The sequence below is a fragment of the Leuciscus leuciscus genome, assembly GCF_965113295.1.
Source record: "Leuciscus leuciscus genome assembly, chromosome: 18".
NCBI lineage: Eukaryota > Metazoa > Chordata > Actinopteri > Cypriniformes > Leuciscidae > Leuciscus > Leuciscus leuciscus.
In genome coordinates this window covers 24,215,182-24,233,155 of record NC_138742.1, presented here as the reverse complement: position 1 = coordinate 24,233,155, position 17,974 = coordinate 24,215,182, and the positions used below count along the sequence as shown (strand labels likewise).

The window sequence follows — 17,974 nt, the reverse complement described above, 5'->3', positions numbered from 1 at the left end:
AAAAAATAAATACTCTGAACCATAAGTAGATTTACACAAACTGAGAAAGTCAAAAAGCGTTACTTTGTGCCCCGCTCTCCCCTAATCACAAATCAGTTTGAATGTCCGCTGAAGACAGTGAAATCTTTGTCTTTGTCCTTTTAACAGTTAAGAGCATTTCTCATGACAGCGCTAGTCAATGCATTTGTGAGTTGCGTCTTATTGTTTACAACCTTGTTTCGACCTTTCACTATAAAAGTATTTACAATAGGAAATAAACACAAGCAAACAGTTCAGTCAAAAGTACAAAAGCAGAGCTAGTTATAGTAGCTACAGGATTTCAGTTAAATAAAAATATAGTTATGAAACTACTCTTAGCCAAATCGATTTTTGTAAAAAAAATTAAAAAAATAATTATATTATATTCTGAAGCAATATTCTCATCAGTGTTCAATCAACTTTGATATATTTAAATCTCCATATTTTCATATCTGCACCTTTAAAGGGCATTTTCCCCCTAATCTTATTCAATGTATGCTTAATCTTTAATGTTAAATTCCTAAATTTGATCAATAAATTCAATTAGAATAATAAGACACTATAGGGTTATTACCCTAGGTAGGACTGATCAAATTAAATCATTTATACTGAAAAATTACAACTGCATTAAATAATGTTTCTCCTCTAGGGGCTGTGCAAGCCTCAACAGCACAACCTTGTGACCGTCAGTAATACATTTATCATCCACTATCGATAGCAACTTACAATAAATGTAACGTTAATGAAATCAGAATCATTCTCTCGTTTTAGTGACTCCCTAATGTTAGTTATTTTTTTGTTGACGTTTTAATCATGCTACTTGTTCGGTCAGGCAAGTAAAATTCTCTTTTGTCCCTTAAAAACTTGATGTTGATGTGTTTAGTGTATGGCTCCAGTTACAGGTATTATATTATATTATATTATAGTATATTATATTATATTATATTATATTATGTTATGTTATGTTATGTTATGTTATGTTATGTTATGTTATGTTATGTTATATTACACTACATGTCTGTTGAATGCTTGAATCTGATTGGTTGACAGTGATTCTAAGGCGTGCAATTATTTTCAGGGAAACGCACGGCTAAAGTAGTTCCAGGCAGATCTTGACCGCATTACATGTCCATATCACTTCGCCAAATGATTTTAGTTATTTCAAAGGTCCTTAAAGCAACAACAGCAAAAGAACCAAAAGCCCCAGTGAAAAAAGACATTCAGTGATTTGGCTTCTCTGTCATGTGTCTGTATAACAGCAAACCCAGGAGTGTGTCCAATCAGAACATATGAACCAGGAAAGTGTGCCTGGATACGTTTCGCTCCGTGTGCCGATGACAGTGACTGTGCCAACAATGAGAAATGCTGCAACAATGGATGTGGACTTCAGTGTATGGCTCCAGTTACAGGTATTTTTATATAATATTATATTAGCCAAACTAATACATTACATTACAACATTACATTACATAACACTATGGGGCTGTCCATATCACTTTGCCAAATTATTTCAGTTATTTCAAAGGTCCTTACAGCAACAACAGCAAAAGAACCAAAACTCACGACGACACTGACCAAGCAAATAAATATAGTAAGCAATAGGATAAAAACAACAAATTATTTCCATGTTTTTTGGAAATACTGTAATTATAAGCAGAATAATTGACTCCAGTCCGTTGAATTATTAGAAAATACTGGACACTCAAGGTGTTTCTTGCTTTAGATCAGAAACCGTTTTAGATCAGAAATGGCTAGTGAAGTAGTGAAGAAAAGACTGAAATAGTTCTTTGTTGAAAAACGTATTCCAATAATATATACAACTTCCAGAAATATTTTTTTACAGTGAAAATTGCATTCAGCATTCAGTGATTTGGCTTTTCTGTCATGTGGTTGTATAACAGCAAACCCAGGAGTGTGTCCAAGCAGAAAATATGAACCAAGAAAGTGTCCCCGGACCCGTTTCGTGTCGTGTGCCGATGACAGTGACTGTGCCAAGAAGAATGAGAAATGCTGCAACAATGGATGTGGACTTCAGTGTATGCCTCCAGTTACAGGTATTATATTATATTATATTATATTATATTATATTATATTATGTTATATTATGTTATATTATGTTATGTTATGTTATGTTATGTTATATTATATTATACTACATGTCTGTTAAATGCTTAAATCTGATTGGTTGACAGTGATTCTAAGGCGTGCAATTATTTTCGGGGAAACGCACGGCTAAAGTAGTTCCAGGCAGGTCTTGACCGCACTACGGTACGTTCACACGGGGCGTCAGCGTCAACGCTTGACGGAAGGCGTGGCTGAAGTTTGGCACTGACGCCATGGTCATAGCAGCGTCAGCCAATGAAATTAGACAGGAACTCAACAACAAGCTTCATTGTCCTGATTGGCTGCCGCCTGGCTACTGTATTTGCATAGAGCGATCCTGATTGGCTGACGCTTCCGTCTGCGGCGCTTCACTGGCGTTGCTCGCGGCAGAAGTTGAAAAATTCTCAACTTCTGCCGCGAGCAACGCCAGTGAAGCGCCGCCGACGGATCCACAATTCTTTTCGGCAGCGCTTGACGTCACCCATTCAAAGTCAATGGGAAGCGTTGACGCTGACGCCCCGTGTGAACGTACCGTTAGGCTATGTTCACACTTAGCGTCTTTTTTGACAAGAAAAAGTTGACAACTTTTTTGCAAAAAAAACGCCGGCAGCGTTCGGTTACAAATAGCAGCCGAGCGCGTCTTTTGTTGCTATAACAAGAGCTGGAACAGTAGCCTAGTGCTGTGTGATGCAAAAAATGTCGAGAAAGAGAAAGTTGGCTCTTGCGTTGGCTTTTGAAGTTACCGGGGAGGAGAATGTCGGTTCACAAAGACGTTTGTGGGTGCACGACAGACAGTTGTTCTTGTTGTTATGGAAACGACAGGTCTCGCTACTCGCTTGTCATTGGTCAGCTGTCAAAAACGCGCTTGACGTAGGGCGTTCTTTTCAGAAAAGTTGAACTTTTTTCAACTTAAAAAGACGCTCTGAGCTGCAGAAAAAGACGCCGGCGGTGGCGTCTAAAAAAGCGCTCAGGACTTTTTTGAAAAAACGGTTCACTCCATAGGGTTATAATGTAGAACAGACGCTGGCAGTTTGAAAAAAGACGCTAAGTGTGAACATAGCCTTATACATGTCCATATCACTTTGCCAAATTATTTCAGTTATTTCAAAGGTCCTTACAGCAACAACAGCAAAAGAACCAAAACCCCAGTGAGAAAGATATTCAGCATTCAGTGATTTGGCTTCTCTGTCATGTGTCTGTATAACAGTAAAGCCAGGAGTGTGTCCAAGGAGAAAATATAAACCAGGACAGTGTGCCCTGATAAGTTTCGTGTCGTGTGCCGATGACAGTGACTGTGCCAAGAATGAGAAATGCTGCAGCAATGGATGTGGACTTCAATGTACGGCTCCAGTTACAGGTATTATATTATATTATATTATATTATATTATATTATATTATATTATATTAGATTAGATTAGATTAGATTAGATTAGATTCATCTGATTTGTTGACAAACGTTCTAAGGTGTGTAATTATTCTCATGGAAACGCACGGCTAAAGTAGATCCAGGCAGGTCTTGACCACGTTACAAGTCCATATCACTTTGCCAAATGATTTTAGTTATTTCAAAGGTACTTACAGCAACAACAGCAAAAGAACAAAAAACCCCAGTGAAAAAGACATTCAGTGATTTGGCTTCTCTGTCATGTTTCTGTATAGCAGCAAAGCCTGGAGTGTGTCCAATCAATTATTACAAAAAACCAATGTGTGGCAACGAGTTCTGTGCTGATGACAGTGACTGTCCCAACAATGAGAAATGCTGCTGCACAGGATGTGGACATGAATGTATGCCTCCAGTTACAGGTATTATTTATTATACAGGGTTCCCACGGGTCCTTGAAATCCTTGAAAGTTTGTGAATCTGAAAAAAAAAAGGCCCTGTAAAGTTTTTGAAAATAAACATACATAGATACAGGTCCTTGAAAGTGCTTGAATTTATTTTGTGCAAGAGGTTTTCTGGAAAAAAATCCATATTATTCTCTCCGGTCCGCTAATGTGTTATTTCACCAACACTTCGTGGCCTATGCATACTAGCTTGCTTGATTTATGTTAGTTACGCGCATTTACGGATTACGTTAAGTGTTTCCCGCGTGAGGTACTTTGTGTTGTACGTTGCCATGATGTTCACGCGCGCACGAAACTACTACCAGAGAATGTCTAATAAGGGGAGAACTTCCACTCTCAGTAAACTTCCGGCTTCTGAACTGGTTGCAGTTCCACTCTGGTTCCATATGAGGGCGCTCACAGGACGAGTGCAGAATGAATGGAGGTCTATGGAGCTATACCCCTCAAAATCCACTTTTCTCAGGATATAATTTTTTGTCTAGTAATTTGAATGTTGTATTCGAAAGGAGATGCAAAGAAATTACACATTGCTGGGTGTTAGATTTTTTAGAGTCACTTATTTGCTTTAAAAAGTCTTTTAAAATGTCAATGATGTCATGCACATCGTACGACCATCGTACTTCTTCAGTCACTTTGGTGCTTTCGCGCTCTGCACTTTCTTTTCTCTCGAGGTATCGACAACACAGCTGACACAGGTAAATACACGTGCTAGAAGAGTTTTTATTTTGTTGTTAAGACCACGCCGAAAATACACACACGCACACGATGCCATCAAGCGGAATCTCTGGTCGTAATCAGTCCTTCACTGACCAATCAGCGTTCATTAGCAGAATGCTAGCGTGTTATGGGCAACAACAACTCAACCTGTAAGAAATCGAAAGGACATAATTACTCGTTCATTCAACTTTCGACCTATAACCCATGTTGAACTTGCAAAACCTACAATCAAATCTGAGATTTCTCAACGGCAATCGGGTGAAAGAGACAAATTTAGCCGTCTAGCTCCATAGACTCCCATTCATTTTGCACTCATGGGCAATCACCCCCAGTGGAACTCTGGTGGAACTACAACCAAAATTCGGTACAATAGGACTTAAAGGAACACTCCACCGTTTTTTGAAATAGGGCTTATTCACTTTCTTTCCTACATTTAGATAGGTGGGCAAATGCATTTTTGTCTCAGTGCATGCATTGTTTTAGTTTGACAGGGTCTGCGCTAGCTTAGCTTAGCACAATTAATGGAATCCTTTGTTGCCAGCTAGCATGTCCTGAGTAAAAGTGATATAAAAAAATTAAAAAACCCACCTAATTACTTCTTGTGGCCTGCGTATTCACAACAAGTACAAATAGTGATGCAGATTAACACTAGGCGATTTCCTAGGCAGATATTGACTTATATATTAAGGACTATATTAGGGGGAAGCACAGGCGAAGCACTGCTACTTGGGCGTGATATCTCTGCGCCCAAGTAGCAGTGCTTCACCTGTGCTTCCCCCTAATATAGTCCCAAGTCAATATCTGCATAGGAAATCGTCTAGTGTTAATCTGCATCGCTATTTGTACTTGTTGTGAATACGCAGGCCACAAGAAGTAATTAGGTGGGTTTTTAAAAAATTTTATATCACTTTTACTCAGGACATGCTAGCTGGCAACAAAGGATTCCATTCATTATGCTAAGCTAAGCTAGCGCCGACCCTGTCAAACTAAAACAATGCATGCACTGAGACAAAAATGCATTTGCCCACCTATCTAAATGCAGGAAAGAAGGTGAATAAGCCCTATTTAAAAAAACGGTGGAGTGTTCCTTTAAAGGAACCATATGTAAGATTGTGGCCAAAACTGGTACTGCAATCACTTTCAAATTACTGTAGAGCGGTGTATCCCCTCCCCCTCCCCCCTGACTCGAGGTTGCCAGATTGGCTGGCATTTTTTATCCGACACGTTTGTCTGAAGTTTAAAATCATTGGTTACCCGTAAGCCAATCACATAACGTTTGGTTATGACGTGTGTTATGCGCTGGCTCAGCCGCATCTAACTTCCACTGTAAACACATGTATGATGCGAAAATAAAACCATCGAGCAAAATACCGGAGTGAACATGGCTGTGAAAGACTTTTGCAGATTATGTGAAGTAAATCTACGCATCCACGGTACAATCAGTGTCTACGTTACGGCTCTCAGCCGACCCTCTGTTCGTTGATTGGCCGGCTGTTTTGAGGCCGGAGGAAAACTGAGAGATAGGTCACTATCTCAGACTGAGTACAGAAGCGAACTGAAATTGAGCGGAAGTACGAAGTCTGACGTAGTCAGGCTAACGCCGCCTTCACACTGGCAGTTGAAATCAGCTCCGATACGGCTACGAAACGACCGGAAGTCATTCATTTCCTATGGAGAGTCGCAGACCGCATGCGAATGGGTGCGAACCGGGTCCGAACGAGTGCGGTGCGAAAAAAATCGTGTTCGTTGGTCATCCGGATGCGTTCAAAAAAAATGTACTCTTGCGAAAGGCTACGGACGGTTCCTATCCGACAATTCCAGCGGAAGTTAGCGTTGCTATGGTACTGATAAACAAACCTGAATTCTCAACTTTTAATAAAATAAATAATGATTTTATAACGATAAGTTGTCATGTCATTTTTTTATTTTCATGATTTTCTAACGTTATTAGGGCAGTTAATACAATTAAAAGCCCTATATGTTATGGTTTAGAAGGAGAGAACCCAATCGCAGACCATTTGCAGACATCTCTAGGGTTTATTACAGAAAAAACAGGGAAAACAAAGCCCACGAGGGGGCAAAACAGGACAAGACAGGACTATGAATACTAACTAGACTATGACATAGACTTGACGTAACTAGACTACAAATTAACAACAAATACAGGATCAGAACTTCACTGGACAGGAATACTCACAAAGTGATCACACAAAGTATGAAATTGATCGACAATGAACCGACACAAGACAGCAGACATGAGGTGATTAAATAGGGAACAAATAATCAGGAACACAGGTGATAATGGGTAAAGCAATAATGACAAAACGAGGATAACAAGGGGGCGGGGCTAGGGGACGAGACAACGCAAGCACATGGCCAAACAAATGGCCATGTGCTGCACATGAAACATGGGCCTGTCATGATTCTGCCGCAAGACAAGAGAAAATCAAAGACAAGGCAGAATCATGACAGAACCCCTCCCCTAAGGAGCGGCTTCCAGACGCTCCCTAAGGGAACACTAAACACGTGACATGACAGACTGAGACAAGGACACAAACCAACAAAACATGACAAACAACAACAACGGCAAACATGAATAAACAATGACAGGATTGGGGTGAAAAATCAAAAACAACAAACAAGGCAGAGGAGGTGGAGACAACACAGAGTTCATAGGGGGCAGTCCAGGGTGGATGGGAGGACTGGGGGGAAACACAAAGTCCTTAGGGGGCAGTCCAGGGTGGATGGGCGGGACTGTGGTCTTGTGTGGACAGGACGATGACTGAGGACGAGGGGTCCGGGCAGACTTAGATGGGGAAACACGAGGAACAGTCTTAGGGGAAACAGACCGGGGTGAAGTGATGACAGGGGTGTCCGGGGAAACAAACAGAGGTCGGGTGACAGCTGGTACGGGGCTGGACACAATAGCTGGGACAGGACTGGACACAGACATCCTCCTGTCTGCTGGGACAGGACTGGACACATCTGCTGGGACAGGACTGGACACATCTGCTGGGACAGGACTGGACACATCTGCTGGGACAGGACTGGACACATCTGCTGGGACAGGACTGGACACATCTGCTGGGACAGGACTGGACACATCTGCTGGGACAGGACTGGACACATCTGCTGGGACAGGACACATCTGCTGGGACAGGACTGGACACACTAGCTGGGACAGGGCTGGACACAATAGCTGGGACAGCACTTGCAGTGGCGGGCTCAGGAACAGCGCTTGCAGTAGCGGGCTTCAGATCAACACTGGCTGCAGCTGACTCAGGAACCGGATCTCTTGCAGCTGTGGATTCAGGACTAGAGGACTTGACAGGACTGACAGGGACCTCAAGGATCTTGACTAGACGTGACAGATAATTCGATAAGGTCTTTGCCGCGACAACAACAGGTAAGTCTTGATGGGCTGATACGGCTTGAAGAACTGCTTCAGCAGCTGAATCGGCCGCAGCTTTCTCCTCAGCACTCACGGCAGTGGGCTGAGGAACAGCGCTTGCAGTAGCGGGCTCTGGGACAGCGCTTGCAGTAGCGGGCTCTGGGGCAGCGCCTGGGACAGCGCTCGCAGTGGCGGGCTCTGGAACAGCGCTCGCAGGAGCGGGCTCTGGAACAGCGCTCGCAGGAGCGGGCTCTGGAACAGCGCTCGCAGGAGCGGGCTCTGGAACAGCGCTCGCAGGAGCGGGCTCTGGAACAGCGCTCGCAGGAGCGGGCTCTGGAACAGCGCTCGCAGGAGCGGGCTCTGGAACAGCGCTCGCAGGAGCGGGCTCTGGAACAGCGCTCGCAGGAGCGGGCTCTGGAACAGCGCTCGCAGGAGCGGGCTCTGGAACAGCGCTTGCAGGAGCGGGCTCTGGAACAGCGCTTGCAGGAGCGGGCTCTGGAACAGCGCTTACAGTAGCTAGAGATGACGAGCGAGAGGCTCCCTTTCTCCTCTTCTTTCTCCTTGCCGAATCTGTAGCTGGGCTAGCGACCAGTTGGAGATGTTCAGCTGGAACCGTAACAGGAGCAGGGATGGCGTTCTCGGGCAGCGCTGACTCGGTCGAGGAAGACTCAGACGGGGAATCCCAGGAAACTCGTCTCCCTCGTTTACCATGGAGAACAATGGGAGCAGAAGGGGCCTCAGGAGAAGTGGAACCGGCCTTATCACCATGGGCAACAACGGCCAGGACGCGACCCTCTGGGATCACAGGTAGCGAAGCAGAAGAAGACCTTGTAGAACCCCCTCGATCACCTCCTCTACTGCGGCCTCCACGGATCCCGCGAAACACGACCAACCGGGTCCCTTCAAAAGATTGTCGCTTGGCAGGAAAGGACATACTGTCTGCTGGGTTCAGTATTGGTCGGTTCATTCTGTTATGGTTTAGAAGGAGAGAACCCAATCGCAGACATCGCTAGGGTTTATTACAGAAAAAACAGGGAAAACAAAGCCCACGAGGGGGCAAAACAGGACAAGACAGGACTATGAATACTAACTAGACTATGACATAGACTTGACGTAACTAGACTACAAATTAACAACAAATACAGGATCAGAACTTCACTGGACAGGAATACTCACAAAGTGATCACACAAAGTATGAAATTGATCGACAATGAACCGACACAAGACAGCAGACATGAGGGGATTAAATAGGGAACAAATAATCAGGAACACAGGTGATAATGGGTAAAGCAATAATGACAAAACGAGGATAACAAGGGGGCGGGGCTAGGGGACGAGACAACGCAAGCACATGGCCAAACAAATGGCCATGTGCTGCACATGAAACATGGGCCTGTCATGATTCTGCCGCAAGACAAGAGAAAATCAAAGACAAGAAGGCAGAATCATGACACTATACACTATATCACATTTAGCCGACCTGACATATCAACGTCCTGGGGAACTTTCCTCCACGCAGCAGCCTTCCGATTAATGTATCTATAATCCGCCTATAAAAGGCGGGTTGCCATCCGTCCCGTAAAATATGGAATCGTCCCGTATTTAAAGGTAAACTGATGCGTCCCGTATCAAATCAATGCGGGACGCGATTTGTCCCGAATTTTACATAGATCCACACATTAATTTGCGGGTGATTGCATGTTAGCGTCTTTGTTTCCATAGCGAAGGAGTCTAGTGAACATGCGCCGTAAACAGGTGTAATCGCGTTTTTTTTTTTTAAACCATGTCGAGCTCACGTCCTCTTTAGATCTGAAAATAGATATCAATGTCTGTCCAGTAACTGTTTCATTTGCTCACGCAAACTTCGGTGGACTTCTGTCAGTATACCGTGACAGATAAATCCGTGCTTTTAAAGGTGTATAGGCATAGGCACGTATGTTTTTTTGTTTTTAAATTTGGATAATCTCTTAATATAATATTCCATACATTGTCAGAGCTTGGTAGACAAGTAACTATTATATTTGTAGACGTTATTAGACAGATTAATTCATAGATTATAATCAATGTTATTTATGTGCAACGTTGGAGATTAATATCAATCTGATGTTGGATTCTGACATCAATCTGATTTTCATTTTCAACGTTGGGTTTGTTCTTCTAAATGCACATTTTGTCATTGTTTTGGAGCACACTAGCTTATAACAGTAAGGCTAACATATTCATACTAAAAACCAAAAAACTTTAAATAGGGCACTATTTGAAGGAACAGCCATTTGGGTGTCCAAATTCAATCTCACATTCAATCCCACTACTGGAACTGTGTTCTAGAAATAAATTTGATATTGATATCTAAATAAATGAAAAAAGAAATAAATGTGGAAAGAAATACAATTATACATAAATAAGGAAATAAAAGTATAAATACTATTATTTTTTTTACATTTCTTTGTATATTTATTTATGTAGGCCTATTATTTTTTTTTTTTTTCATTTCTTCGTATATATATTTATTTATTTATTTATTTATTATTATGTCAGGTCTGGCATTCCGTAGTATTCAAAACGCAGTAGCCTCGTCAGGAAAAGGTGCATATTACTGGGTTGTTGAATTCTTGAATCTGATTGGTCAACAAACTATCTAAGGTGTGCAATTATTTTCAAATGATTTCAGTTATTTCAAAGGTCCTTACAGCCTACAAAGCAAAATAACCAAAACCCACGATGACACTGACCAAGCAAATAAATTTAGTAAACAATAACAACAAATTATTTCCATGTTTTCAAAACAACGATAAGCAGAATAGCTAATTGACTCGGGTCAGGTCCGTTGAATTAGAAGAAAATAATGCACATTCGCGTCGTGACCGCATTACCACCTCGGGTGTGCATCATTTTCTAATAATTTGACGGCCCGTCGTCAATTGTTCCTTACTTAAATACTTTAAAGCATTTATTTTCATTGTCAGTTCATGTTAACTAATGGAGTAAACTATTGTTAACTAATGGATTGTAAAGTGTTACCATATATTGTATTAATTATATTAAAGTGTGGGTCAATAATAATAATAATAATTATAATTATTATTATTTTGTTATATTCTCTATGTCAAAAGTACTTGATTTTGGCCTATAGCACAGTTTCAGCCACAGGGTGGCTTTACAAAATTAATAAAGATGATGAATAATACATAGAATGTAATTCACTTAGTAAAGGGGGTCGCACACCGGATGAGAAGCGCAGCGCTGCGTCGAGTCTAGGACAACTCGAGACCTCGCACACCGGACGCGCACTTTCTCAGTTTATGGCCAGCAATATTGTTATGTTTAAGGACATTATGAAATTAAGATAATGTCTGTACTATATTGTACTGTAGCCTACAATTAAAGGTAGGGTAGGTAATCCTGTTCAGAAACACTTTTTTTTATACTGGGTGAAATGGTCCTTCCATCCTGATAGTAGTCAATACATTATGTGTTTAGAAAAAGGAATGAAAAAAATCAGACCTCTGTAGCAGCTGCAGGACAGTAAAAACTCTGACCAATCACTGCCATTCGGTGCGAATGTAAAGAACCAATCAGATGCCTTCATGTCTCGTGCCCGAGCCCCACTGCGCGCGCTGCCCTGCGTGCACTCATCACATGTCACCGTTCCCGGAAATATTCAGCTCAAAGCACCTGCATATGCAGTCAGCGAAGGCAAACAAGGCAAAAACTACTTCCTCGGACCCTGCCCGCACTCTTGAACGACCTCCTCTGCTTCGCCCTCGACCCCGGACCTGTCCTCGAACCGACGATGCGGTACTTGTCTCCAGACTCGGAGTGTACGTTAGTTTTCATTAGAGTCAACAATGTTTTCATCATGGAAACTCTTACATGCAAAACACCGTATATGTTATGAATCTTACACGAAATTCATCTTCATCACAGTGTAACTGATGGTAATGGAAAAACGTGTATCAATGCAACCTGTTTTTAGTTTTGCCTTATAAATATAGCTCGTTACCGAATGAAACTTTACCATTATCGATATGCTAGCTTGATAGTGAGTACTAAAAGAAATCTTATTTGTTTATATTCATAGTGATAAAGTTAGGTATTTTATTACATGTGATTCTGACATGATGTCACTGTATGTACTGCGCTCCTTCCTCTCCACTCGTCTCAGGTAATAAATGCGTCTTGTTCCAGCCTGAGCGTTTGGCGTCGCGCGTTCATGTGTTTTGGGGGCGTGGCTTTGGAAGGAGCTCAGAAGGGAGGGGGTGGAGTGAATGGAAATAATGAGCTGTGTTTATTGCAGATTAAAAGGTCTACAGTCACTCGATTTTTATATTTTCTTTTTCAGAGTACTTACATTTTAATTATGTATTGGTATATAAAGACAGTTTAAACAAATTTGGAATGTGTTTTTTTTAGAAAAAGGATTACCTACCCTACCTTTAAAGACCCACTCCGATGAAAATCATGTTTTTAGGTGTTAACATGTTCTTGTGGCATTTTTCTTATGCTAGAGGACATATCTTGAGAAAAATAAGCTCAAAGTTGTATTTCTGAGTATTTCTGCATTCAAATGGCTGTGAATCAGTAGCAGACGCTAAAATGCCGGCTAAAATAGACTGGAGTCAGAGCCCGTCTACGGAGAGCCTGTCCACTCCCTATTAAGCCCTATTGTACCGAATTTTGGTTGTAGTACCACCAGAGTTCCACTGGGGGCGCTCGCCATGAGTGCAAAATGAATGGGAGTCAATGGGGCTAGACGGCTAAATTTGTCTCTTTCACCCGATTGCCGTTGAGGAATCTCAGATGTGATTGTAGATTTTGCAAGTTCAACATGGGTTTTAGGTCGAAAGTTGAATGAACGAGTACTTATGTCGTTTTGATTTCTTACAGGTTGAGTTGTTGTTGCCCATAACACGCTAGCATTCTGCTAATGACGTCAGCATTCTGACGTCATTGACATTTTGAAAGACTTTTTTAAATCAAATAAGTGACTCTAAAAAATCTAACACCCAGCAATGTGTAATTTCTTTGCATCTCCTTTCGAATACAACATTCAAATTACTAGACAAAAAATTATATCCTGAGAAAAGTGGATTTTGAGGGGTATACCGCCATTGACCTCCATTCATTCTGCACTCGTCCTGTGAGCGCCCTCATATGGAATCAGAGTGGAACTGCAACCAGTTCAGAAGCCGGAAGTGTAGTGAGAGTGAAACTTCTCGCCATATTAGACATTCTCTGCTGGAGTTGTGACGTAGTAACTCCACTGGGCGGGGCCACAAGCTCATACTCCCCTTCGCCCCGCACGCTCAGGTTCTGAGGAGTAGAGAAGACGATGGCGGATCAATACCTATGTGCGGTAGCGGGTTGCAATGCTAAGAGGAGAGATATTGGTATTAGCTTTCATGCTTTACCAAAACATGTTGCTATGAGAGATGAATGGATTACGTTCCAGGGTTCCAGACTGCAACCATTTTTTGAGAATGTGCGAGTTAAAATTTTATGTGGTCGCATTTGTGCGAGTGCATGGTCATGTACTACTCAGTTAAATTCACGCATGAATTTTCCTGCATTGAACTTGTTTTAGCGCCCGCCAAAGTGAATTTTTGTCCAGCCAAAGTCTTATTTGATCGGTGAGTAATGTAGATGAACTGCTGCGCTTGTGACAGGACATGTTTATAACTGAAAGAACGAGCAGAGAGAGAGACCCGGACGCGCGCGCGCGCACTCTCTGTCTTCGGAGCCAGGCGAAAATGTAAACAAGACCTCACCGTCTCCAAACTAAGCGCTGTCTTGCTCTCTCTCCCTCGCACATATTAATCAAAATAAATCGACACGGCGGTAAAAGGTCGGAAGACCAAAGTTTCATGTGGAGCATTCGGAGATTTTTTCTTCTTTTTCTGAATTGCCGCTGGGTGTGAATTGTGCTAAATAATTTGCCTTATCTTCTCTGAAAAGCGTTCCGGACATTCAGCTGACATAAAACAACACTTTAATTAAACGAAAAAAACTATCCAGTGATGAAATGTTTTCTGTGTTGACAGAAAGAAAGAAAGACAGAAAGAGGCTGTTGCTGCCTATGTATCTCGCTTCAGCCAACGGCTCCGCCCACAACGCAGAGGCGAATTGCTAATGAGCTACTGCCGCTCTGCTGAAGCGAAGTCCCAGAAAACGGCACAGGTTTTGTAATTTTGGCTAAAAACGGCATAATCATCATTTAAAGACCACTGAGAATGTTTAAAAATAGCTCAAAATATGATCGGAGTGGGACTTTAAATACAATCGTTGCTGAGTCTGCAGTCTGAACACTGTACCTCAGAGCGTCCGTTAACTGAATGAATTGAGAATCTCACTTGAAAATCCAATGACATCAACAATTTTCAATGAAGTTACTAGCTAAAACTAGCTATTTATATCTTGAGTGTTTTGTTCTGTACATCTGACACTTAATGTCACTAAATGGCCAGACTAAATCTGAATCTCTATCCATACAGGCTATATGCCCTACTGAAGGGCCCTACAGTGTGTGTCGAATACTGTTCCCATGGTGGTCAGTGCCCTGCCGGACAGACATGCTGCTCAACACTTGTGATCATGCATGCAGTAAAACTGCTGATTTAACCACCGGAAAGAGTTGTGAGAATGATTTAGCATAGTACATACTTTTACTTGAATCAATTCTGTGCTTCATTTTTTTTCTCTTCTCTTGCATGCTTAATATTTGTATGCTTTTGAGAAAATGTTGTACTTAAATTTTAGCCAAAATTAGTGTGTTGAAATAATGGAAGCATATGGACATGGCTAGACGGCTAATTAAACATATTAACCCCAACACCTAAGTAACAAGCTGAAGTAAAAAAAATAAAAATTATAATTTGCTTTGCCGGGTGTGTTTCTGAATTTGCACATGTAGAACTAATCATATTAGAGAAAGATGATGTAATGAGTCATTGTACCTTTGCCATGTAACCTACCTATTCCATATAAACTGTTGTATTATTTTTGCCGGTGGGATTCTCTGTGATTGATATGAGGTCCTCCCGGCCGTGAATAAAGCTTCTTGTACTGTGTATTCAGCTCTTATGGTGATATTCTGCAGCCTGCAAGACTTCAAGTTACGCCTCTTAAAGTTACGCTTCTTCAAGTTATGCCCCTTCAAGTTACTCCCCTTCAAGTTACGCCCCTTCAAGTTACGCCCCTTCAAGTTACACCCCTTCAAGTTACGCCCCTTTCAAGTTACGCCCCTTCAAGTTACGCCCACTTCAAGTTACGCCCACTTCAAGTTACACCCCTTCAAGTTACACCCCTTCAAGTTACGCCCACTTCAAGTTACACCCCTTCAAGTTACGCCCACTTCAAGTTACACCCCTTCAAGTCACGCCCCTTCAAGTCACGCCTCTTCAAGTTACGCCCACTTCAAGTCACCACCCTTCAAGTTACGCCCCTTCAAGTTACACCCCTTCAAGTCACGCCTCTTCAAGTTACGCCCACTTCAAGTTACCACCCTTCAAGTTACGCCCCTTCAAGTTACACCCCTTCAAGTTACGCGCCTTCAAGTTACGCCCACTTCAAGTTATGCCCCTTCAAGTTACGCCCACTTCAAGTTACCACCCTTCAAGTTACGCCCCTTCAAGTTACGTACACTTCAAGTTACACCCCTTCAAGTTACTCCCCTTCAAGTTACGCCCACTTCAAGTTACCACCCTTCAAGTTACACCCCTTCAAGTTACCACCCCTTCAAGTTACACCCCTTCAAGTTACACCCCTTCAAGTTACGCCCCTTCAAGTTACACCCCTTCAAGTTACACCCCTTCAAGTTATGCCCACTTCAAGTTACTCCCCTTCAAGTTACTCACTGATTATTATTTTTTTCGACTTAAAGCAGCGTTGCACAGACCGGTCAGTGTATGATATCAAAGTACCCCGACAGTTCTGTATGCTTTTGAATCGCTCTCGCACGAGTTTAACAAACTGAACATACTAGAGTTGATTAAACCGACTCTTAGCTGTTCAGGAACCGAAATGCTTGTTTTGGGTAAAGCAAGCTGCAATTTGCATTAGTGCGAGGGTACCGATAATGTATTGCAATGTATTGTTTTATCAATTATTCGTCCCACCTCAACTAAAGTGTGGAGCAACCCTGTGACGGCCCGAGTGGCGGTCGCACAAACACGCACGCACACTTATTTTGTTATTCACATTCATTTCAGTATAATGATGGATCATAACCACACCAAACAAACAATATTAATCGCTTCTTTATTGGGTTTTCATGTTTACATTTACAGCACATTTTTATATACATTGTTACTGATTTGAAGTGCACACAAATTAGTTACTTTGTATATGTTACTTATATTTGTTTCTATTTTGAGTTTAAGTTTACCGTCCGTGATGAACTCATTGACAGTATAAGAAGTGGACAGAGCCATCTCATTGGAACTCAATTGAGACAAGTGAAGCCCGTTTTCAGCGATTTCTTAGGACTTCCGTTCCTGACGCGCAGACTCAAACAGAGCTTGACGACGTAGATGTGACGTGAGCAACCCGTCTGTCTTCTAGTGGCTGTGCCAGGAGAAATCTGAATCATTCTCTTCCGAAACTTGCAGAGACGGAGAGTGTGAGTAGGAGCTGTCCATGAGCTAGGAGCAGGAGAAACTTTTGCGAAGTATTCTGATTAATTACTTTGTCATTTTGCCTCCACGTCCCCCCGATTGCCCGCGAGCTTCTCCTCCTGTCCATACGGTAATCTCTCTACTGTGCGACAGAGAGTCGCGTGGTTATGACGCAATCGTTAGCCTATTTTTACAAAAACTGCATCTACGGGGCCATAACGTAAGATACAAGGTAATGGAGCCTTTTATAAATTTTCGTGTTTCTTTAGAAATAAATAATGGACAAATGGAGTTATTCGCTGTCAAAGTGACGCCAAAATGAATGGGAGTCAATGGAATGCTAACAGCAGGTGGGGGTCCGCTAATCAATGGCAGCGCCCGGGGAAGCTTCAATGTTTTCCGAAACACTGCCCCCCTGGTTTTGATCCAGATGATGTGTCATAGCGCCCCCTACCGTATAACTGAAAACATGGAGAGCTGGAAAATTCAGTCAATGGTGGGGAAAAGTAGAATAAGAGTAAATTCCTATACCAGTGGACTAACCTACTCAAAAATTCAGATATGCAGAATTAGAAACATATCTGTTCTATATCAATATTCTAATCAATATTTTCAAACAATGTAAGTTTCATAAGACTGTATATGAAAAACTATGGAAAAAAAAAAGTATATTTAACAGGCTACTCGATCAAAAGAGTTAACACAACTACAAGCCAAGTATACTTTGAATACTTAAATTATACTTTTAAGTATATCTCGATCAAAATATTGAGTACAAGTACACGCCAAATATAATTTATTTAATACTTTTAAAAATACTTTTATTTTAAAAGAAGTATACTAATAGAACACTTGAATAAACTTCTTTTTCGTAAGGGAAGCACTAATATATCCTTTTGGAATTGGGCTTTATTTCTTTTTTTCTTTTCTTTTTTATACATAATTTTAAACATCTTTTGATGTTACAATGTCTTATTGTATGCCTGATTTGCTGATGATTAAACATTTTGACTGATATCAACAGCACTAATGAACAGCTAAATGCACCGCTGACAAACAAATCTTTTGATACTTTTGAGACAAATGAACAAGCACACCCATAACAAAATCTTTTAATTGAATGGCAACACAATGAGGGTTAAAGGACAAATGAGGATTCGTCACTCAAAAGCACCACAGCTGCACAAAAAATAAAGAGGAAACTGGTATAGAAAACAAAAAAATGATGCGACATCTAAAGGGTTAATAAAGCATATGTAGCCTACAGAATAGCAGATGAGCCCAGAA

General features: G+C 41.6%; 2 protein-coding genes across 2 annotated transcripts in view; one reads left to right on the top strand and one right to left on the bottom strand.

Annotated features, from left to right (window-relative positions):
* Window positions 1–17,974, top strand: part of LOC309480489 (uncharacterized protein) — a 516,287-nt gene that overhangs the window by 26,932 nt on the left and 471,381 nt on the right. Inside the window, exons 9-11 of the mRNA XM_082144982.1 lie at window positions 1,278–1,427; window positions 1,920–2,072; window positions 3,329–3,478. Coding sequence (XP_082001108.1) covers window positions 1,278–1,427; window positions 1,920–2,072; window positions 3,329–3,478 — 453 coding nt within the window. The remainder of the gene's footprint in view (window positions 1–1,277; window positions 1,428–1,919; window positions 2,073–3,328; window positions 3,479–17,974) is intronic.
* LOC309480239 (uncharacterized protein) lies at window positions 6,742–9,042 on the bottom strand (the record flags this gene model as incomplete). The annotated part of the gene is made up of 3 exons (XM_082144651.1): window positions 6,742–7,813; window positions 7,857–8,298; window positions 8,587–9,042. 3 exons carry the CDS (start codon window positions 9,040–9,042, stop codon window positions 7,203–7,205), a joined length of 1,509 nt encoding a protein of 502 aa, XP_082000777.1. The 3' UTR covers window positions 6,742–7,202.